This window comes from Barbatula barbatula, assembly GCF_947034865.1.
Source record: "Barbatula barbatula genome assembly, chromosome: 5".
Classification (NCBI taxonomy): Eukaryota; Metazoa; Chordata; class Actinopteri; order Cypriniformes; family Nemacheilidae; genus Barbatula; species Barbatula barbatula.
Window position 1 is genome coordinate 4,638,188 of NC_136769.1, and position 24,548 is coordinate 4,662,735.

Below are 24,548 nucleotides of genomic sequence, written 5' to 3' on the forward strand. Positions count from 1 at the left end.
TCTGGAGAATTTGGTGTGAGAGTTAAACTTACCTCAAAAAGAAACGCTCCCAAGTGCTAAAAGAAAAAGGAAAAACAGCGTTAGTGCCAGATAACCACAGGTACGTTCGTAAGATGTCTTCTAAAGATCTTGAGATCTGGAAAACATCTGCTGTGTAAAACATCTGATGAATGTCTAAGAAAAGGCAGTTTTACATACATTCTAAAATATAAACACCATACAGACATATGACAGCAGACTTCTCCGAGACGTATTGCAGATAAGCAAAGAAAAAACGTATGATAACACACTACATCTGGCAGGCGTCTATTTGACGTCTGCATTTACATCTGGAAGCGAAGATCTGCAATACTTTCCAGAGACGTCTGCTGTCAGATGTCATAGACGTCTGTAAGATGTTTGTGATTTAGATATTTAGCAGACGTCTTGCAGATGTACGTGTGCTACCTGGGTGTTCTGTCAGTGGTGTCGATTTAGCATTTTCTGAGACATACTCTAAACCATTTCATATTCAGTGTATAACGTGTTGTGTAAACCTGCATGGGGGACTCCAGAGCACGCTCAGAAACGTGAGTCCGGCTAGCGTCGCCAGGCTTGAACGCATCCAGAAACTAAGCATACAGAAGTTGCTGTACTGGATGATGGCAACTATGACGGCACAGCAGGTGAACATGGTGAACTGGGAAAAGGATTGAAAATGAGTTAAACAAACAAAAGATTGGAGATTTTAAAATAGTTACGTAATAGGTTCCTTGCGTACACAAAGGTTTTCAAAAGCATTTTTCGTCACATGTAGTGTGTTTTACAAACATTTGCTCATGTTAAGGAATCATGTGATGACAAAATAAATGTACTAAAAGGAGTGAGAGTAAATAATGACAGAATTGTCATTTTGAAGGTGAACATCAAGGTTCTCCAGTATGACATATCGCTTATTGCTCCCTGATCTCTTTATAAGTCGCTTTGGATAGAAGCTTCTGCTAAATGACTAAATGTAAACTACTCGTGAAAAGCATGCATGCGCTGAACTTTTCCACATTGGATTTGTAACTTTTAGTTTTTGCCATGTGCTAGCAATAAACTTTAAACAGCAGCGAGCATCACATCTGACACAAACCCAAGACCACATGCCACACGCCATTAGGCTACTGAATGATATTACGCTTTAGGGATGATTCTAGGCTGGAAAACTCTGGGAAACCGGGTTAACTTTAGGACAAATCATTCAAATCAAAGGCCAGATCTGAATGCAACTGAGCATCTGTGTAAGTGCTTCATAAAAAAACCTTTCTCCAAAAATGAGTGAAAATTCCACTATTAAGGTGCAAAAATGAAATCATTGAAGAAACACTCACACACACATGGAATGTTTGCATACCTGTATGGACTGATGCATGTTACAGGTGATGTGAGAGAAGACTGCCACAGCAGGCAATGACACCAGCACTGCTCCGATCATGTGACGAGGAACCCAACCGGAGATGGCCCAGAGGAGGGTCCTGGTGCAGTCCAGAACCATATCCAGATAAAACGCTCTTCTACATAATACACAGATTCAGGCACAGATTAATACACCAGCTGCTACGTGAACATCAGAAATAATGTGAAAAGGGTTGGTTCCCAGCTTTGGTTTATTCACAATAAAGCAATTGCTGTGCTCCTATTGGTTGTTCATTTCAGGCATAATTGGTGCCGTCATACCGCAAAACTGCGACGCCAAATGATGACACCGCCAGCACCCCTTTGCAGGATAAAAAGGTTAATTGATTGGCTGTGATGGGGTGTGAAACGTTTATGACGCTCACCGGACGGCCAGCACCAAGGCCAGACATTCAAGCACAGCTGAAACGGCAGCCACGATGAGCGCAGGAGTGGGCAGGGGCTGATGGGTAACCAGCGGTCGCAGGAAACAAGCCAATGACAGAGCCAGAAAAACACAGCAACACAGGAGCATGTCCAGAAAAGAGCTGAACGTGGGACTGGCGAAAGTCTGTACGGGGGCCTGCGTCTTCACCTGAGAGAAAGACAGAAAAGTGTGTTCTTTGATTTTAAGCGAGACCTCTGAGAAAGCATTGGTGATAAATTGCCAAACTGATGGAAAAATGACATGAGGGTGATTAAATAAGCCGTTCTGGTTCGCCGCTGACGGAGGACATCTTCAAGTTCAGCGCAACAAAGAAATGCATTCAGGTTGATGACAATGTTGACAAATCTTTCAATTTTGTGTGAACTATTCCTTAGATTTTAATGTTGTAGGGACGATTTCTAATAAAAATGATTCACTGGCCATAAATATATGGACAGTCACACTACATTTTCTGCAGTCACCTGCCATTTGCACGGTTAATGTTGGACACTCGTGCCTTAATGCACTTCAAAACACAAACCACTAGAGGGCAACACAGACAGTCCAATAAAACTCCCCTACAAGTCTGATCCTCTACATCAGCAGTTAACATACACCCATGCACGCTGTTATGCACCGGATATGCAGACCAGATGAGCAATGACCCAATACATTTGGTAGAGGATTGAAACTCACCTCCTCTTGGTAACTGGTCCTGTAAGCCTTCTCCAGAGACTTGTCTATGAATGTGTGACTCAACTTGTTGATCGGCGGTTTGAAAAAGTAATCTTTCATCAGACTGCAGGGCCAAAGCACAAAAGACAGACAAAAGATGCTGTGGGTTTAAAAGTGCACATGCTGTATTACGAACACAACATTCATTTCTCTAGATATTTCATTCGGTCACATACAGGTTTACAACCACAGGAGGATGAATAAATGATGACAGAGTTTGTTATTTTGGGGTGAACTATCACTTCAAGATGTCATTGAAAGATATGATCGGACTTGGTTAGTGAATAAAAGAAGTTGAATTGTCAGTCAATTCACCCCGGCTCTTTAAAGAGAAAGAGGAGAAATCTGGAATGCCATAGAAAGGTACAGGCCGTTTCATCAAAGTGCATCAAGCGCCCCGGTGGGAACAGAACAACCTCCGGTGGCGGACGTTAAACAATAACGTTCCATCTCATCTGACATTTCTGTCCCAGCGGGCCCCGTTCCCACACGACCTCAAAACCGCTGCGCTTTCTAACCTGTCCTCCTTTATCACGTCCACAAAGTGAGCGTCGCTCCTCTCGCGGAAGTTTTTGGAGCGCAGCGGGACGAGGCCAGAATGATCCATCGAGCCCAAGCCGCTGATGCCGCCACCCCACTTCTTCTCCTGCAGCATCTCGCACAGAGACGTCTGACTGTGGGCCACGTGCTGCTCCAGGTGCGGACTTAACAAGCCATTGAGAGTCTTCGGATTCTTGCCTGAAGGTCCCTGAGGAATCAGATGGGAAAAGTAAACAAAGAACGATTTTAGCATAGTGCGGTTAATATGTGGAAGTTATTATTGCATACTTATTTATGCAAATATATTTATTTACATAGTATGCATCAACAGCATCGACGTTAAATTGTGTTAATCTTACAAGAAAGGCTCGATTATACTAAATGCTAATTAATAAAAGAAAATCTAAATAATTATAAATGTTTTAATTTACATATATAATAAATGTAGTTTTGTAATATACAATATTGATAATATTCGATAACGAAATACAAATAATATACATATATATATAGTACTATTAAAGGTAAGGGTCACTTGTGTGACATGTTTCTCTTGACATAACAAATATTTCGATTAGAAGAAAAATGCTTAAATGTCTTAAATTATAGACCAAAGTAGACAAAAATATAAATGTAAAAAAAATTACAAATCTTAAATATATAATATATTATATGAATACCTAACCTTATCATACATATAGATTTATATTATAGATTTTAATATAGATGTTAGAAAATAATGATGTGCGTCTCTATGTGTGTGTGTATTAGTGTGTAGTGTGTTGTTACACTAGCCTATATATTACGTTACATACATAGTATAAAGAAAATAAAACAAATTTAGGATCATTACATTTATTTCTAGACAATTCAATGTCGTACCTGCAGTATGCACTATGTATGTTGTCCTACATAATGTGCATAATTCGGTAAACGCAACAAAGCACTCCTGACTCCTGCCCAGTTTCACAGACTACTCCTAGACTAAAATGAAATTTTTACCCGTCTGAACTCAAAATAACATGATAAAGTTTAAAATATGACAGTGCCACTGTTTTGTATCAAGATGCAACACGGTAATTTCTTTTTGAAAGGCATTTTCATAAAAGTGCATTAACTAGTCCTGGTTTAAGTTAAGCCTTGTGTGTGAAAACGGCCTAAAAGTCACCTACAAAACCCAAGTAATAATGTGACTCAGAATGCAACATTTTAATGCCCTTTTTTATTATTCATTCGAGTATTTTTTATAAATTCTGTTCATTTTATTCACATCTAATTGACGCACCTTGCTGCTGATGTATTTATGATCTGAATCTGTGCAGTTGTTAAGAAGCATCCCATCTTCTGAAGCCAACCCGCTGCATGAGGGACAGGCGGACTGATGGGACAAAAAACACCATCACAATAACACACTACACAGAGAGCAGGAATTATGTATGAAGTATTTCAACTGCTCAAAATGATAATATAGCCATAAAATGTTTTGCTTCCGCCATTGAACACAGAAGCGTGAGGATGACATTTATCATGTGACTATTCAGAGGATTAAACCGAGATGAATAATGATATCAGTCTGCGTTTCTCTCTACACTGTCAGCACAACAGCAAAGAGCCGCGTGCTTCGCCCGTCTCCCTTATCGTATTTTCCCCCATTGTTTGCAACCCAAGGTCCCATCAGTATTAAGTGCAATGATGAGAGCATTCTTCACAGGGGCTGCTGGGTAATGTGGCGTCCGTTGAAAGGTTGCTCGGATGAACGCGCGTTGGGTTTGATTGATTGATCGATCGAATGTAAGGAGAGTGGGATGCGTCACGCACGGGTCCATTATAACTTGACAGATCCACCAACTGTGTTTCTCTTTATTGACGTGTGCATTATGGTGATTTGCGAAATACGGCAATATTTGATGTAATGCATCAGCTCTCTGCAGCAGTAAATGGAAACGCTGTTGAGAAAACCGTGAATGCATAAACTTAAAGCATTAACCTGAACTATGTGTACTGATATGTTATGATATTAAATAATCTGGTGAATATTTGGAGGCACTGACCTTCACTCTGTCCGGTGTGAGAGCGCAGGAAGATGAAGTCAGGTCAGGAGTGCGAGCGCGAGCGCAGGACGCCGCGCTGATGGATTTTCGGAGGTCTGTTCCCGTCAGGCCGGACTGCGAGCAGTGGGCATGCTTCACTTTCCTCCCGGAGATCAGATACGTCTTAAGACCTGGAGAGAACACACAAACACCATCAAGTCCCAGCAGTGTTTGTGCGTATCAGTTTGGTTCATTGTGCATTGACCCGTGTTGACAACCATCAAATGGATTCATCAATCATCTCCGAGCAAGCACATGCAGTGTGAAGAGAGAGAGTGTTTGAAACCAGGTGCACATGATAGGATTTTACACCCGTTTTTTTGTGCACATCAAATGTGCAGATGATGATAATTTTAATGAATGAATGAACTCATCGCCCACGGAAAACTGAATTTAACTTCATATTCAGCAAATGACAGATGAGAGATGTACATAAGGATAAAGCAAGCATCCGTAATACGAAAATTTGAGACTAAATATAGTGTAAAACTGTGATTCGTGTCATTGTTCTAGCAATAAACCTGGAAAATGTATCTATATTAAAAATTGACACAATTGCAAAATATCAAACATTACAATTGATAAAACTAGGTTGCAAATAGACCTCAAATGATAGCTTGATAAATACATTGAGCAAATCTGGCTGGAATACACTACAAGACTTTTAAAATCTGAAAATATTATTATTATTATGAGTTTTTAAAAGTTTCAGATAGAAACACACTAAGTGATCAAATCTCCAGTCTGAAAATCTGAGCAAAAGTCTTGTCGTGTATTTTAGCCATAAGTCTCATCTGTCTCAGATATTGTTACTCAGAAAAAGAGTCAGAGATCTCCCAAATGTCTCAACAATGTCTCAAACCGAGCTCAGAATTGTCAAGTCAATAATATTGAAGATCTCTATATGGCAAATCCAGATCATTTTACCGCCACAATTTTCATTCTCCATATATTTTAACAATCATCTGACACACACTAAGGTCTAAAAGAGGATAAACATGTTCCTCTGGGAAGAGTTGGATTGTTAAAGGTTTTATAGCCACAATAAGACAACAAAAAGAGTCCCGTTTCACCCAAACACTGTCAGGTTGTGCAGGCTGACAGCAGAAGAACTGAAAACGTCAGGCCCAATGTCAACGTTTGGAGCGAGCACATGTGTTCCTGTCTTCACGCACATAATTCACCCGTCACCCCCGGAGAGAGATGGTGTGGCAAGCACCTGGAATAAAGATCACTGTACCGCCCTTTTTCTAAAACTGCACGCATGTTTAATGAGGCTCAAAATCACACAACTCATTCTGTCCACTTCGCCGGAGTTACGACCTTGAGACAACATTCATTAGATTCATAAAAACAAGAAAGGACACGTTTTCCAGTTTACACATTAACCTGAAGCCATTAACATATTGAAGGACAGGACTGTAAGGTCTGAAACGTTTTTGTAAATGCAAAATTATGAAATGAAAAAGATTTCTCAGTTGTGAATGTAGACATGCATGAACGGTCTTTGTACTAAAGCGTTAATCTCGGCTTGATGCATGTTTTCATTTGCGATGTCCAAGGATTCACATCTGTTATATGTTCACACATCAATAATCCACTGACAGTCACTTCCTGTCACGACGGACCAATATCGGTCACTGATACCCGAGGACCTGAATCTGGTCAGAAAGGTTAAATCCTATCGGGCATGTCACACGCTTTATTCTGATTCGTTGACAGACATGTGCAATTGTATTTTAGGAAATGCACACCTGTGAATTAGCTCGGTCCACCATTACAAATATCACTTCGCCAAGCTGAAAGCAAGAATAAAGCTGTTTTTAATGTGAAACTTGACAAATAATGTCTTGTGTCTAATGTTATTGTGTTTAGAAAATTTATATATAGATATATAAATGTGTAGAGCGCTGTCAAAATGTATATAATGACAAATGAACATGTGACGAATGTCAGTATGCAATGTCTTAAAGGTACGGTACAGCACAAAACAAGCTATTCAATTGCAAGCGTCATGACCTTTAATAAATCATATACTAAAAAAAACTTTCAATTGTAACTATTTTCAACAGCTCCACGTGAAATTTAGATACAGTTAGATTGGTTTGGATTCAACAGTATATTTCTATACATTTACTGAGTAACGGCCACAGTATAGCTCACTCAACACTCCTTCAATCTCAGACCTGTTTTATCCTTTTTTTTGTGTGTCTGGATGCTATTTTTAGAAAAGGTCTTAGGAAAGAAAAAGGGTTGGTAATGCATTTACTTCTCTCTAAAGCGCTCACTGTAAGCCGCATATCCACCTTCGGTTCGGTGTCTCGCAGGGAATACATGTCGAAGACACTCTGAAGACACATTCGGGTGTATGAATGAATGAATGACAAGGTCAATGCTGTCGTCATGACAGCACGCATGGACGCACGCATGCATGCACCACAGAAACAGAATGAAAAACTATCTCATCACATTTGGCAGATGATTCCATTTCATTTACATCGGTGCTAATGTCTATGTGTTTTTTTGCGAATCAAACCTGCGCCATTGATGCTCAACAACATTTAAAGCCACAATATGTAAGTTTGGAGCGCTAGATGGTGCACTTTCGAAACAACAACAAAAGGTCGATACTAAATGACGTTATGTAGGAAAGTGGAATTATGGGACATGTCGCTTTCACCATCCAGAGGTGTATGGAGATCACCCATCGTGTTCATGGACAAAGTAATGAATGAATTTTATTTGATGTCATCGTAATGAATTAGCTTGCACGAAATGATATCGGACTTTGTCAATTGATTAGCGTAATGCTACACAGTTTTACGAGTTTAAAATAGTCATACAGTCGTCATTTAAAAAGTAAACTACGTTTACACGCCAAAGAGAAATCGTGATCCATAATAACAGAACAACAGATGCTGCGTCCAGATGATGTTTGACCACTTCCGTATTTGCGTGTTGACGTAGTTTCTACAACCGGATATTAAGTCACTCGTATGCGACAAATAGAAGGGAGACAAGGGACGGGACATTATTTTAAATGGGAATTTCTCTGGATTTGCACATTCTTGGGACATTTGGGATAATGTTAGTACACAACTGCATGAAATATATCATACTGCGAAAGTGATTCTTACTTCCATATCGTGGCTTTAAAAAATGAAAGTAAATAATTTTACCATGTTTCAGGAAAACAAAGTGGTTTTTATTTATACTTGAATCGGTTTAGAATGAATCACTTTATTGTATCTTCACTATTGTAAGTCACTTTCAGACATTCAAGGACTCAATAAACCAGCAAATGAAAACCGAGCCAAAAAACACTTAACGTAAATGACAGAAAGTTCAGGACAAAACAATCAAGATTCATAAACATTCTGTTGACTTTGGTCTCAAGCCAGAGCATTTGTTTCAGACGGACGTCTGATTGTTTATCAAAGAGTCTCATAAGGAGTGTTGAGGACATTTCCTGCCCTGCCCACAACACCACAACAACAGACGGACTCACAAGGCTGACAGACCTGATTCAGTTTCATGAAGATGTATGCATATGATATCATACATCTTTGATATCCAATAAAGCGACCATATATTCCAGCAAGAATAGATCTCACGGAGTATAACATCCGACACATCTGTCTGAGATTCTCATTGCTCAATAGATGTACGCAGCAACAAATATGAAAACTTTATGCATTATGATTTTGGCAAGCCTTGGCATTTTATTCTCTTTCTTCCGCAGAATGTCTTTGCCATTAAAATCTTTAGTCAGAGCACTCTCCAAGGAAACATAACCTTGAGTTTGTATGAGGTTAAGATGCTGTAGGAGCCAAACACAAAGTCCTAAAGATGCTGATGTCACGACTCGATGCTGTTATCTTAAAAACAATGACAGAAATATACATATTGATCATATTCATCATAAAATAATGAGTTAGTTATGTTCTGGGATGTCAACTAGTACATTTTACACTCGCAATCTGTCGGCAAAGTAATATGATTTACAGAAACACTTAATCTGCCTGACTTCATTCTCTCGAATACAAACTTTAAAATCGTTTAAGCATTTCTCGCAACAAATCGTATCCGTCACAGGTAAATGCACACACATTTGATTTTCAATGTAATGCCGGAGGGCATTTTGAATAATCATTCATTTGAGCTCATACGAATTATGCACGTAGGTCATACGAGTTTGAGTTTAACCTTTACAGTCACTTTGTAAAACGATTGAATGCTTTTCCTACAAATTACACTCAAACATTGTATTTCGTACAAAAACTAAAATATACTGGCAGCTGAGTCGCCAGAAAAATAACATTATTCCCGGTAAAGATACTTGTTTTTTTTATTTTTAATCTCTTGTCTTCTGTAATTTGGCGGTTTTGGCAGTATTCTTTAAAATACGTTATAATCTGTAAAAGAAAACAGTAAAATTACATAAATTACATCTTTTGCCATTAACATGAAAAATCTGTAAAATAACAGTAAAATTTGGTCAAATATTTTTTCCACGGTAACCACAAACCGTAGTTTTTACTATAATTACCATAGTTTGACCATGTTATTTGTAGTAAAATAATAATCCATCTGCCAAAAACATATTTACTGCACTGCATTACTAATAAAACCACGCTTAATGTTCATAAGGGACACGCTTCAGATTATCTGCGTTTGGGTAGGAACTTCACACAGGGCATATAAATTATACATTTTATTTTGGGGATTCTGTGGAAAGTGTCTTTTGAAATGAAAGACATTGTGTAGTCTGCTGTCTCCACTGATTCCGTGTTTTTACAGATCTATGATTGACAGTCGAGCACAGACGGAATGAATAAGCTGTCGCATGTCATCTTTCATCATTAAAACGCCACCGTTTCATGATTCAAGTTTCAATAAAACACACATTTTGCCTGCGTTCGTAGGAACAAACGAAAGCTCGGGTGAAGATCACAAAGAACGATGCCAACACAGAAAACGGGCTTTAAAATGTGCATACACAATTCTTCATGTACAAAATATTAACCTGGCTGCAAAGGACACACGCTGAAGGATCAACGCAAAGTTTAACAAGTGACGCCCAGTGTTCCCACAGCCTAACGCACCTGCTTCTCACAACCCGAACGATAACACAAACCCCCAGATCAGAAAAACATCAGAAAGTGAATTGTGCTCAATTGAGTTTGGCACAGACTTTAAAAGCAGCATTCAGCTGTCATTCCATCAGAGGTGCTAAGATTCACAGCAAGTCCAACGCTTCTAACACGCAAGTCAATCGGTCCTAACAGATGTCTTCAGAACGCAGCGAGGTGCTCACAGACGCACAACGGGTCGATCAATCGCATCGATTAAAACACATGTCTCGTATGGAGCCCCATCAATCACCCGTCTCTGACCTGAAAAACAGGAAGGAAACTGCGTCAGGTATCTCGAGACGTTCTTATCTCCACAGACCGAAGCTTTGTTTAACACTGTCGGCCTCATGTAGAAAGCTATTTCAGTTCATTTAAGTCAGTAAAGCTTCACAAAATCTCACACGTGTTTGTGTGACACGCAGCTTTGTACACAAAAGTGGCACTTCAAACCAATTCTGTGTCCATCCTCTCCATACTCACAGGACAATGAGAGACCCTGACCTCACTCGCCACAGTGCCAAACGGGTCAGTGTTAAGAGTTTCTCAATGTCAACCAAAAGGATTACAAAAACTGAATCATTACAAAACTGTGTACTATTGCAACACTCCCACCAACACACGACACGTGATGAGGAGGCAAGCATCTGTCTTCTCAGTGTGAATCGGGAGCAAAGACAGAGAACAGATTGAGAGTGGAGCCCATCAAACAAAAACTGGAGAGATAAACACGGCCACGGCCTACTTGATAATTTATTCTCAGATATATCAAATACATTTAGTCTGAGCAGACATATTTATCTCCTATAAATAGAATTACAATTTATTTTAACTATCTTGAATACTGTCTTACTCTAAATGTAATAAATATTTATTTATGCTTTGACAGGTGTTTTAAAGGGGTCATATGGCTTGAATACGTGTTTTTCTGTGTCCCTGGTGTGTTATAAAATGTCCGTGCATGTATTAGACACGTCAAATTGCAAAAATTAAAGCGTCGGAACAAAAGATGCTTTTTATCCAAAAGCGAATGTTCACCCAGACCTGCCTGAAACGCCTCTTGTACACCCCCACAAATCTACGTCAGATCGTGGCATTGTTTGACTAAGATCGCCCAAATGTTTACGCAAGCAAAGTGGGCGTTCCTGTCCGTACAATTGCTCTTGAACCGCATGTTCCAAATATGGTAAGAGGCGTTACATTTCCGTAACACGCTTGCAGCATTCGACCAATCAGTACGCACCGGTTTACTGGCCAATCACACCTCGCTTTTCAGAGCGATGAGCTTTGTATATAATTGCGCGTTTCGGAGAGGCGGAGCAAAGAGGAGATATAAACAAGCGCGGTACGTGAAAAATACAGCGTTTTTTTAACTTAAATCCTGTATACACATTGCGTTACATCTATAACAAATGATAACATTCGTTTTAGCCGCGTCATAAGACCCCTTTAATATAAAGTGAATTGTATTCGTTTTTTTCGTATACGTCTGATCCCTAGAAATCAAACTCATGACTTTAGCTGAACATTTTAGGTATTTGAGGAATTATTTATTCCTTTTCACGATTTTGCAGTGTTGCAAAACATCGCCAATAGACAATAAATACAGAAATTTTTACTTTAAACTTTACAAGCTCTTACAAATCTTTTAATTTAAATGGTTGAAATTTATTTTAAGACAAAAGATCGAACAAAATTAAGATTAGACAAAAACATAATGTGCCAACACAATTTCTATTAGTTTGTATTTTTATAAATTCATTCAATATATATGTATATATTATTGAAAAGGTGACCGCATACTGAAGAGAAAGCTGTCAATTAGAGCCCATAATAGATAAATGAAATAATCTGGATGATAAAATGACAAGAGAATGATTTTTCAAATTCTAGGAAAGCATGAATACTTTGAGGATGCCAGAATATAACAGGTTTGATTTTGGATGCTTCTAGTCTCAACATACTGTATACCATATTTCCCATAAATCAGTGTAAATAGATACACACTTTGTACTGTACATACTCTCAATAAATGTAAGTTGCATTTGCAGAACTCCACACCACAGTGTCCTGGATGTTGATGCTGTTCCTTATAAAATGGATGAATGGACGTCATTGCATTTGCTGTCGTGTTCTGAGTATTTACCAGGTGGTGTCATATGGTTTAATAGACCCAGCCCTTAAAAACGAAGACCTCTCTAGATAATCTGCATCACAAAGACGAATGAAGCTAACTAAATGACGACATTTCTGTTAATACACTATCCCTTTAACTCAAAGAATACCTTTTGTGCCTTACCAGTGAGACCATTGGGGTTGACCTTCTCAAGTTAAGTTCCACCAGCCCAACCAGTCTCGATCAAGCAGAAAATTCACACCGAGATGGTCTTTTCAGCAGGGTGGTATGACCTTATTAAACAAAGGTCTGGTTTTGAATCATTTATATGGCCAGATGTCTCAGACATGAGCTTATTTTAGAAAAGAATACACGGCAGTTTAAACGGTGATGCTTATTTGGAGACCGTGGTTCTCTACGGAGGAATGCTGGAGGATTGAAGCCCATCTGTAGATGTTATTCAACCTCACGTCAGAGAAGAGAGAGAAGAGAGACGGCAGCGAAGCAGCGGGGGGACGGTACTCAACGCTCAGTGGGAGATCATCACAAGCACAAAGATTTCTCTCGCCGTGTGTGTGTGCAGCTGATAAAACCCTGAGAATGTCTTTTTGACAACTAATGTCTCATTTCTGTTGTTCCCAAGATTTCTTAGGAAAAGTATTAGAAACAGTTGATAGTCATAGTTCATCCAAAAATACATTCGTTACTTGTTCATCCTGATGTCATGTCAAATCTGAGTTTCTTTCTTCTGCAGAACATGCAAGAAGGTATTTTGAAGAATGTTGATAACTGATCCCCTTTGACTTCCGTCGTGTGAACACAAAATGAGTGAATACATGACGAAAGAACTTTATTTTTGGGTGAACTATCCGTTAAACTTGAAACAAAACTGAGACCTCATGTTTTCTATGTCTTTTGTCAATAACCTCCAGCCCTCCCACTATCTCCTGCTTAACATGCCATCCATTGTAGAAAACACAACCTTATTTGGAGCTGTTCCCGTGGCGTTTGGCGTGTAGGTTGATGCTAAGAGCTTAACAACACTACTCACCCTTTAATAATAAACAATAAACCTCCAACACCTCTTTCATTACAAAACACATGTGCTGTCCACTGCGTATAAACTGATAAAGGGTTCAGTTCAGTTCTGGGGATAAAGAAATCCATTGACTTTGAACATGAGGTGCAGTCATTTCATTATATCATATTATAATAAAATCATTAAATATTGCTACTACATGTCTTTTTTTATATGCGTTGAATGACCCCTAAATGCAACCCTATACTGTTCTGAATGTTGTAAAAGAGATTAAGCTTCCATTTAAATTAAGTTAAAAGTGACAAACATTTAATTTTTTAAATAAATAAAAGTGTTTTTTATTTAATTACATATGCACATATGCACATATTATATATATATATATATATATATATATATATATATGACTATATTAATTCAATATTAAATGTATAAAGTTATACATTTATTTTGCCTTCTTAAGTCATTGTATTTAGATTATTATTTATATTTTTTCTGAGAAAGACATTGAGCCGCAGTTTATACAACAGAGGTGCAAAACAAATAAATCTTTTGCCCTCACAAAGCATTATAATGTACAAGATACGCATAACTGTATAATCCAGCATGAACAACAATCATTAAAAAAATAACCAATACGCAATATTAAAAGATATGGTAGGATGGCGGTCACCGATGTGCACTAATTAAACACAGAAAGAGCTTTTAGTAAATTCAAGATCTCTTGTACTCTCTCATATCAGCGGAGAAAGATCTCACCCCCCTCTGACTCTCCATATGGATAAAGATCTCCATCCAGGAGCTGCTCGCTACTCCAGAAAATCCAGTAAAAATAAGACGCATAATACAGTTGAGGCCCAATAACACTTACACCAGCACGCACACATCAGCTTCTTTGTCCTTGAATGAACCGCTTTGAATATCACTTCTGCATGGCCGTGGCTGTTAGAGGCTGCAAGGCCTCTCGGGAGATAAGAGAGAGAGAGAGACAAAGAGAAAGAGTGGGAGAAAGAGTGAGAGATGGAGAGAGCAAGACACAGAGCGAGACAGAGAGAGTGAGAGATGGAGAGAGCGATAGAGAGAGAGAGAGAGAGAGAGAGAGACAAAGAGTGGGAGAAAGAGTGAGAGATGGAGAGAGCAAGACACAGAGCGAGACAGAGAGAGTGAGAGATGGAGAGAGCGACAGAGAGAGAGAGAGACAAAGAGAAAGAGTGGGAGAAAGAGTGAGAGATGGAGAGAGCAAGACACAGAGCGAGACAGATAGAGTGAGAGATGGAGAGAGCGACAGAGAGAGAGAGAGAGACAAAGAGAAAGAGTGGGAGAAAGAGTGAGAGATGGAGAGAGCAAGACACAGAGCGAGACAGAGAGAGTGAGAGATAGACAAAGAGAAAGAGTGAGAGATGGAGAAAGAGTGAGCGATGGAGAGAGCAACAGAGAGAGAGACAGACAAAGAGAAAGAGTGGGAGATGGAGAGAGTGACAGAGAGAGCGAGACAGAGAGAGTGAGAGATGGAGAGAGCGACAGAGAGAGAGAGAGAGAGAGAGCGACAGAGAGAGAGAGAGAGAGAGAGAGAGAGAGAGAGAGAGAGAGAGAGAGAGAGAGAGAGAGAGAGAGAGACAAAGAGAAAGAGTGGGAGAAAGAGTGAGAGATGGAGAGAGCAAGACACAGAGCGAGACAGAGAGAGTGAGAGATAGACAAAGAGAAAGAGTGAGAGATGGAGAAAGAGTGAGAGATGGAGATAGCAACAGAGAGAGAGACAGAGAAAGAGTGGGAGATGGAGAGAGCGACAGAGAGAGAGACAGACAAAGAGAAAGAGTGGGAGATGGAGAGAGCGAAAGAGAGAGAGACAGACAAAGAGAAAGAGTGGGAGATGGAGAGAGTGACAGAGAGAGAGTGACAGAGAGAGCGAGACAGAGAGAGTGAGAGATGGGGAGAGCGACAGAGAGAGAGACAGACAAAGAGAAAGAGTGGGAGATGGAGAGAGCAACAGAGAGAGAGACAGACAAAGAGAAAGAGTGGGAGATGGAGAGAGTGACAGAGAGAGCGAGACAGAGAGAGTGAGAGATGGAGAGAGCGACAGAGAGAGAGAGAGAGAGAGAGAGAGAGAGAGAGAGAGAGAGAGAGAGAGAGAGAGAGAGAGAGAGAGAGAAAGAGTGAGAGAAAGAGTGAGATAAAGAGTGAGATAAAGAGTGAGAGAAAGAGTGAGAGATGGAGAGAGCAAGACACAGAGCGAGACAGAGAGAGTGAGAGATAGACAAAGAGAAAGAGTGAGATATGGAGAAAGAGTGAGAGATGGAGAGAGCGACAGACAGAGAGACAGACAAAGAGAAAGAGTGGGAGATGGAGAGAGTGACAGAGAGAGAGAGACAGAGAGAGAGTGACAGAGAGAGCGAGACAGAGAGAGTGAGAGATGGGGAGAGCGACAGAGAGAGAGACAGACAAAGAGAAAGAGTGGGAGATGGAGAGAGCGACAGAGAGAGAGACAGACAAAGAGAAAGAGTGGGAGATGGAGAGAGTGACAGAGAGAGCGAGACAGAGAGAGTGAGAGATGGACAAAGAGAAAGAGTAAGAGATGGAGAAAGAGTGAGAGATGGAGAGAGCAACAGAGAGAGACAGACAAAGAGAAAGAGTGGGAGATGGAGAGAGTGACAGAGAGAGCGAGACAGAGAGAGTGACAAGACATGCAGACGTTTGCCATGCCTGGGCACGTCTGCCTGCGCTTCTGCATTTCAAAACCACTACAGAGAGAAAGACATGCTGACTGCAGAATGAACTCGGGGATATCCTTGAGAATGCATCTTTCATTTATGAGTCCTCATCGGAAGAGCTCTGGAGGCGAGCCACGGAAACACAGGGCACATAGATGGCGATAGAGGGCCCATACACTATAAAAATGGCAGCGGTTATTTGCACAGCGACAGATGCTATTTACACTAAGTTTAAATAGCAATAGGTTGTATGAAAAAAAATGTGTTTATAGACAAACTCATTTCCAGCTGTGTCTATATACTAAGCTTCCCTTCATAGTATCTCATTCTTTATTCACATCAGCATCTACAGAGTAAGTTAAGAGGTATTAGCCTCAGCAGAGAGCATGTGAAGAGCATTGAATGTGTGTGTGTGACGGATGGATCAATAGGATAAGCAGGTTGATGAGCAGTTACTCTTAACAAGACATGGCCGCGAAATCCCACAGCACCCTCAAAATAACCTCATTTGGAATGACATGAGGATGAATAAATAATGAAAGTGGTTTGGTTTGGGGTATTAGGTATTACTTCCTATAATGTATTGTAGAGATATTGAGAGACAGGGGCACCCAAAGCAAACCGTACTGTATTCATTGTGCAAAAATTTAAGTTTTTTAATCACATTTTCTATATTTCATTTGAACTGAAACCGTGATGTGGGCGACAAGTTTGAGTTAATATGAATTATTTACTCTCATCTTACTCTTAATATTTGTATTGCGACATTGAACTTTCAAAGGGAACAGATGAAGAGTTTGTTCCCAAAATAAGATGAATCATGTTTGTTTTATTGGGTTATTAAGCTGTATTTTTTTTGTTATTCAGCTTAAATCAAAACAAAACAATTGCAGTTTGATTGATATTAATTGGAATGCACAATAAAATAACAAGAACAAAAATATATTAAAGCGGAGTTTCTATTTTGGAAATACACAAATAGATAAATAAATCCAGCATTAAGCTTAACCAAAGTCCTGTGAACTGGATTTTGATGCATTTCCGGGTGAAATAGTGGGCGTGGCTCGGGCAGCAGACTGTCAGCTGAAGGGGAGGAGTTAACTGATGCTCCGCCCGAGCCGTCCAACGTACATCATTTAAGATGGATAGTCATAACAGGACGGAAGTGCTGTTTTCAGATTTGATCTTACGATTATGAGGCCACACACATGTTGTAAAAGAGAATGACCCGCAATGATCAACTATTTACAATAAACGCTGCAAGATCTTATGAAAAAATAACCATTGTAATTTTCTATTCCTCCGGGACTTGAAATATACAGACGAAAACAACATTGCACACAATCTATCTTGCGAGGTGGCTTATTCGTTTAAATCCGTACAAAGCGAATCGTATGATAATGAAAAAAGCAAAGAAATGGAGAATTTTAAGCCCCGCCCTTAAAACCAAAGATCACCGGAGCGAAAGAGATAGTGCAAATGAAATAACCGTAAAAAGTATGTGTCGGTCCACCCGCAGCCCGTTTAAACAACATGCACAGCTCAGTTCTCTTTAAAAACAGATGGACGAGTCGATAAGAGTCTTCTGAGAGCCCTGCGCTAAAGGACACTGGGAATACATGACAGTAAGGGTCAACCGCGTTGGCTCCCTGAGGATACGGCCCGTGTTTGGCTGTAATGGTTTAGCTGTGATTTACTACTTACATTACAGCAAACTGCCTTCACCTGCTCTCACAACACAAGAGAACAGCCGCACATCCATCGATGTCAGCGCTGCGGGATAATGAATCGTCAGGATCTTCGTAATGAAGCCTATTTTACTCCAGACGGAAACCGTATACAAAACGATGTGTCGTTTCTCTCTTCTGTGCAAATCCAGATTTTTATATCCGTGTTACATTATACAAAAACATGTCTATATATTTTATTTTCGCTCACAATCCTCATTCAAAATCTGTGCATCTGAACAGTGATCTGCGATGAAAGCCACCCGAAGATGTTTATATGACGGCAGGGCTCCAGGTGGCTGTGATTTGATCTCTTAACTTAAGGTGACTCCACGACAAATAACTTTCAAAACGTCCAGACACACCTGCTCACACATCACCTCCCTCGACCCTTTCGAGTTCAAAGCTGACGTAGATTCTCGCTGTGTCCGGGAAGGATTCAAAACTAAAGTCTACGACCCGATTATAAACTGTTTGGAAAGTTAATGTTGCAGAGGACGCCGTATCTCACGGGACTGTAAATACTTTGCCATTATAAATGAAAAACAGAGCAGCTGCTTATTGTGCTGAATCGAGACTTCATACACTTTCTGCTGAGCCGTAAAAAAACGTACAGGGTGAAAACACCATGATTTGTCGTTGGAAATATATCACAGCAAAGCAAGTGCACGGTCAGGAATATACGACGACAGATGGATAATGATGCAAAGATATCATGAAATCGACAGTTCATATTCTATATTATAGACATTACTTGGTTTTATTGTTTAATTTAAGTCTAAAGACACAAAAAAACATTTTAAAAACATATTCTTGTTTCGTTCACCTTCAAACTCAAATGTAATATTAATTCATTTACGTTAACTTATTAATAAACGATTCATATTAATGTACCGATTTCTTAGTAATTATAGTTGAAAGGTAATAATGTTTTTAAAAGCATGACGTCGTGGACTGAACTTTACTGTACATATTGTACATTTATAATTTAATACATTTATTTGTCAAATTTATGTTTTTACAAATACCGACTGTTAAATAACAAGAACAAACATTTGTTTATTTAATCACAAAACAAAACAAAAATGTAATGTTCATTTATTTATATGAATTTATTAAAAGCATGATTTGAATGAATAACAAAAAGAAAACAAATAAGAGGCCAACATTTTGCAGGCCTTAACTTTTTTTACTGTACGATCATAATTTATTACATTTACTTCAAAAACCCTCATAATTCTACGTGCCCCAAAAGGAAAACTTCATCATTTTGCCCCGAGGCCTCAGCATCAGCACCACAGCAGCCCTGAACCGGCTTCCGTTTGCTTTGCTAAGTACCCTTACAGAAAACACATAAAGGAACAAGGTCACATCAGAATGAGAAACAGCACCGCCACTGTTAATTTTTCATATTCTTTTAACGGTTTCACGAGAACATACTTCATCTCAGCAGGTCAGAACAGCGTGAGGAGGGGCGGTAATAATCCCTGCAGCGTGAAAGCAGATGGGTCATATAGCGTGTTATGAAGTTCACAGAGTAAACCATGAGAGGATTCTCCCGTCACCTCCAGACACGTCCAATCTCACATCAACAGCTGCTCCCTCGGCATGCTGGGAATCACGATCACATCCACATCTATTTACTGTAAGTCTCATTAACCGTCATAGCACCTGCCGGAGGGACCGAGTCTCATCAAAACACTTAATTCCTCCCGAGAGAAATAACTTCACAATATCATTCACGCCAGAGCTTCTTTCCAGCATCACCCTCCTTCAACAACCTCATGTGCGATATATCCTTACATAAATAAAATCAAGTGTACTATTACCATACTTATTTTCAGAAATATACTTCAAAGGAAACCCTTGACATATACTAACAGAAAAGATATTTATCTGATATGTTTCGAATACACTTAAATATAAGCGTAATAATAAAGTAGCCTACAGTAAGCATACTTGGCTATGTTTACGTTAATATGGTAACAATATAATATAAATGATAATAATTTACATAGTAAACTATAAGTATGATGTTAAGTTCACGAAATAAATTACAACCGGGAGTGCAAAAGCTACTAAACTAGTAGTTTACCGAGAGTATACTTCAAAGTGCACTTTAATAGACTATATAATAAAAAAGTGCAATGAGTATTGATGTATAGGTTATAAATATATTTTCATGTTTTTACCGTTAAAGTATACTTCCAAATAAATGGCCTAATTTAGTCCCAAGTAGTATGAAATAAAACCCTTACAAGTACGCTAGTGCATTAATATTAGTATACAACATACTTTGGCATACAGAATAATAAAAACTTAAAACATTAAGATTTTCAACTCAACATGAATCATGGCCGATGAACCAGCGACTTAAAAATATCTTCTCTCACCAGCGTGCATTCTGAAAAAACTGGATTGTGTGAATCTGTGACAGTTCTGGATGAATTTCCAGTTCTCCCATAAAACCCCAGGATAAATTTTAATTTGGTGTCTCTCCATCCCCCTCCGAACCGTCTTACTGATGTGTGGCTTATGAAGGTCACCGATATTAACATCGGTCCCGCACCGAGGGATTTTACTGTGATTTAAAAGCGAAGTAAATCACCGATCGATTCTGGTGCAAAAGGGTCCAGCAAAACAGGTGACCGATTCTTAAATGTCAACATAATAATGGAACAATGTGACCTGCTGCGTCCCTCCTACAAGCTCCACTGAAGATACGGAGCGCGGAGACAAAAGAGGAATCCACGTTTGTGTGGAAATGTAAGCCTGAATGATATGGGCCGGGTTAAAATCAATGTTACATAAAGATGGAATTGCAAAAGCGCATGCATCACCGTTACTCTCGCTCGAAGCCCATAACGGTCATTAAATGTTGGTGCGTAGTTCATTACACACCAGAAACAAATGAATTTAGTGATGGATGGATGCGAGACCGGAATAGGATTCTGAATATGATGAGAATTTTACGAGATAGAAAGCACCAAATGCATAACACAACAAAGCGTTAGAAATGTGGACCATCATCAGTGGGACGTCTGACAGAATGATTGTTTGGGCTGTGGGACGTCAAGGGTGCTTCTCTGAAACCACCACATAACCGAGACACAGCCAGCGACTTTCCAGGGAAACGGCTAAAAATAGCTTCATTTCCACACAAATGATCACCGCACACAACGGGGCCGACACACACACAGGCACACAGGGCTGTCGGAAGAACAACAGGGGATAAAATGTAGAACGCATGCTAAAAGGTACATACTACAGTACATGCGTCCAAAAGAGCAAAGGTTATTAAAAAAGGCAACAACAGATTTAGTCCCCCATCGTGAAGCAACAGGGCTCGGCCGGAATTGCCTTTGTTTTGCCAGACGCCACCAAACACAAAGGCCGTCTCCTCCCCGGGGCAATGCAGCGTCCCGTCTCTTCTATCCAGGGCAACGGTTACGACTATTCTTACTTTTGCTATTTATAAGACAGAACCGCACTACACTGTTCTAGACGCAACAAGAACCTATTCAACACATGCACCTGAATTTTTCACAGCCAGAGCATTCCAGGTTAGTAGAACGAAAATAAATATCAAATGTTTTATACATAACACTTATTAAAGGTTAAGATAGATAACCTTACAGAACGAACATCACAAAATGAAATGGATGAATTATAGAAAACAAAGAAAGTTAGACATTGCTGGATGAAGAATTTTGAGTTTCAATAAATGTAAAGGTTGTTTGACATTTTCAGATTTGGGGTTAAAAAAACTAACCGATACTGCAAAACATGACATCTAGTTTGAATACATCCTGCTGTTGTTTTCTTGCCCAAAATGATGTCACTTCCTGCATCCTTACAAAAATATATTCATTGGGCGTGCAATTAGTATACTTCTTTCAAATAAAAAAAGAGCACTTTCAGTCAACATGTTATGCATTTCTTAATAAAACAGTTGAGAGGTTCATTTCGGTACTCAAAGTTTACGAAGGGTACACTTAAAAGTACACTGTTAAAACTTAAAAATGGGTCGATATCGTTCTAAGTAGTATTGAGAGCAATAGTACACCTACAAGTATACAAGTGCTAGTACTTACTTCATGAAGTGTAATTAAAATACAATTAAAGTATACGTAACTACATTTATTTAAGGTGTACTTAGTTATTGTAAGGGGGTGTGATGTTAATATGAAGCCAGTTTGCAAAAACGTTTACATTACAAGAAACATTCAGGTTTCACGCAGAGTGATTTTCTTTCTTCTGCAAAACACCAAAAATTGTGGTAACCAATAACTGCTGGTCCCCATTGACTTCCATTGGTTTTGTGTCCATACAATAGAGGTCAATGGGGACCAACTGTTGGTCCATCATTTTTCAACTCAATCTTTTTTTTTAAAAGGACAACTGGGTGAGTAAATATGACAGAATTTTTGGTTAAACTATTCCTTAAAGAAATCCTAAGCTCCGACTGTAACCCGAAGTTTCATATTAAAAGGTATACTGCGTTAAATGAGATATTGGGGAAACAATAAAAGTTTAATTAAAATTTGATGCTCCAAAAAACTACGTGAAAATAAGTCACGGATTTTTCGTTGCATAAATGACTATATAGCCGCAACATCTATGTAAAATTATCAGATATTTACCCCTCTGTTCACATGACTATGATATAAAAAAGTGACGTGCAATATAACAACATGCTTTATATACGTTTATATTTGACCCAGTATACTAAAACTAATGATGGGAAGATTGAACTGTACTGCACAGCAGAAAATGACCCTAGTGGGCTTGTGTAGTTGTGTTTAATTTCTATTACTTTCCTTTAAAAGTAAATCAAAAGACCCAGCTGTTCAACTGAAAAACAACATCAGCTATTAAAGGAAGGCTTCAGTTTGTGATCAGGGTTCAGGTTGGTGTGAATGACTTGATATCTGGACAGTTTCCATTCTGAGGTCTGCCAGGTTTCCACACAAGCATCTGTGATTGATGCTGCTATTGCAGCGGCTGGAAGATTTTGACACTTCTCTAGTCTTGACGGAGAGCTCTTTCAGTCGGCCTGCACATCCACAGGGAGAAGGATAAATCCTGCGTATCGGCGTCCAAAAGGCCGTCGAAGTGGAAAAAATGTAGCTGGGTGAGAAAAAACGAGGTTTGAGTGCTTGGGCAGGGGCGATCAAGTGTGTCCGAGATATGCGGGAGGGAACGTTGCCCTGTAAATCATTTTGTTGATGAATTACGAACGTACGTCATCATTTACAGTCTTCAAGCGTAATGGGCGTGAGAGTTAAACCGAGAGAAACGAGAGCCGGTGAATTCAGCTGAGAGTTGAGTGGTGTTAGAAGCAGAAATGTTGTTATGCAATGTTACTGCCCTTGCTGTAGTGTTCTGAGTCACGCAGTGAAACGCAAAGGGAAAGAAATCACTTAAGATACTCGCTGAAAAGACTCAGCGGAGGCGAATGGAAGCGAAAAGAGATAAGGAACCAAGGAAATAAACTGACAGATGTTTAGAAAAACACGCCGTGGGGACGTTTTAAGGAAGCCATTTACCCTCTCTGAACGAGAGAAGAATGATCGCAGGAGGAAAAAATGAAACTCGAGAGACTTCAATCTTCTTTGATTGAGGGGACGTGCTGGCAAAACCAAGTGAGATTCTCAATGGCGACAGTCACAGCATCATTTCCACTTGCCCTCCTGTACCAGCCGGGGCAGCTGCGGTGATGATGCTGTGACAGCTCGGAGATTTCGGCTACCTGAATTCCAGCAATTCGGTGAAAAAAAACTAGATACGCCAAGACATTTAAGGCAGACTGCTCAGGCACTCATATGCTTTTCTATCTGAAGAGATTTAGTCAAACCTGTTATCAATTCTGTCCAAATGAAAACTACCTTTTCTATTATTTACAGTCTGGAGTTCCTCATTACATGAGAGGATCTATTTAACAAAATTACACCTGAAAAGATTAATACCACGTTGAGAAATTCATATTATATACGACTAGGGCAATTTGACTCAAACCCCAAGTGTTGAGCTCAAGTACAGACAAATACAGACTCATTTGCATAAACAGGTTTGCATACAACATGCATAAAAACGCTAATAATAAAGCTGTTCAACTATTAATCGCGATTAATCGCTTCCAGAATAAAAGTTGCAATATACGTCTGTGCAGTGTGCATATTAATTTTGTATTCATAAACATAACATACATACTCATACATGTATATATTTAAGAAAAAAAATGTAAATGAATGAATGTCTATACATTATTTAAATGATATATAAATATAATAAATACATGCAAATATATCCAAAATGTATAATGTGTATGTTTATGGGTTTATAAATACAAAATAAACATGTACACCACACAGACATTTATTATGTAAACACAAACTTTTGCGATTAATCGATTAATCGTTAACAAAAGCCCTTAAGAGAGAGAGAAAACACACGAGATGTCTGTAATAACTTCTCCAAAACAATGCAAATGTAAATTTCTGCCCAATTCTCATCTGCGTCTCTTTAAAAAGTTAAAAAATTAGCTTAGATTTGTGAAGTCTGCAATCAAAAGTCAAAATTATTGAAGATTTCAATATGAACTCTGAGAGATGT

At 39.2% G+C, this 24,548-nt stretch overlaps 1 protein-coding gene across 1 annotated transcript in view; it reads right to left on the bottom strand.

Annotated features, from left to right (window-relative positions):
- LOC306894485 (adenylate cyclase 9) overlaps window positions 1-24,548 on the bottom strand; it is a 32,813-nt gene that overhangs the window by 4,658 nt on the left and 3,607 nt on the right. The window contains exons 2-9 of the mRNA XM_079457076.1: window positions 5,173-5,342; window positions 4,407-4,499; window positions 3,100-3,329; window positions 2,543-2,645; window positions 1,806-2,014; window positions 1,379-1,538; window positions 537-679; window positions 33-56 (exon numbers count right to left, since the gene is read on the bottom strand). Coding sequence (XP_079313202.1) covers window positions 33-56; window positions 537-679; window positions 1,379-1,538; window positions 1,806-2,014; window positions 2,543-2,645; window positions 3,100-3,329; window positions 4,407-4,499; window positions 5,173-5,342 — 1,132 coding nt within the window. The remainder of the gene's footprint in view (window positions 1-32; window positions 57-536; window positions 680-1,378; window positions 1,539-1,805; window positions 2,015-2,542; window positions 2,646-3,099; window positions 3,330-4,406; window positions 4,500-5,172; window positions 5,343-24,548) is intronic.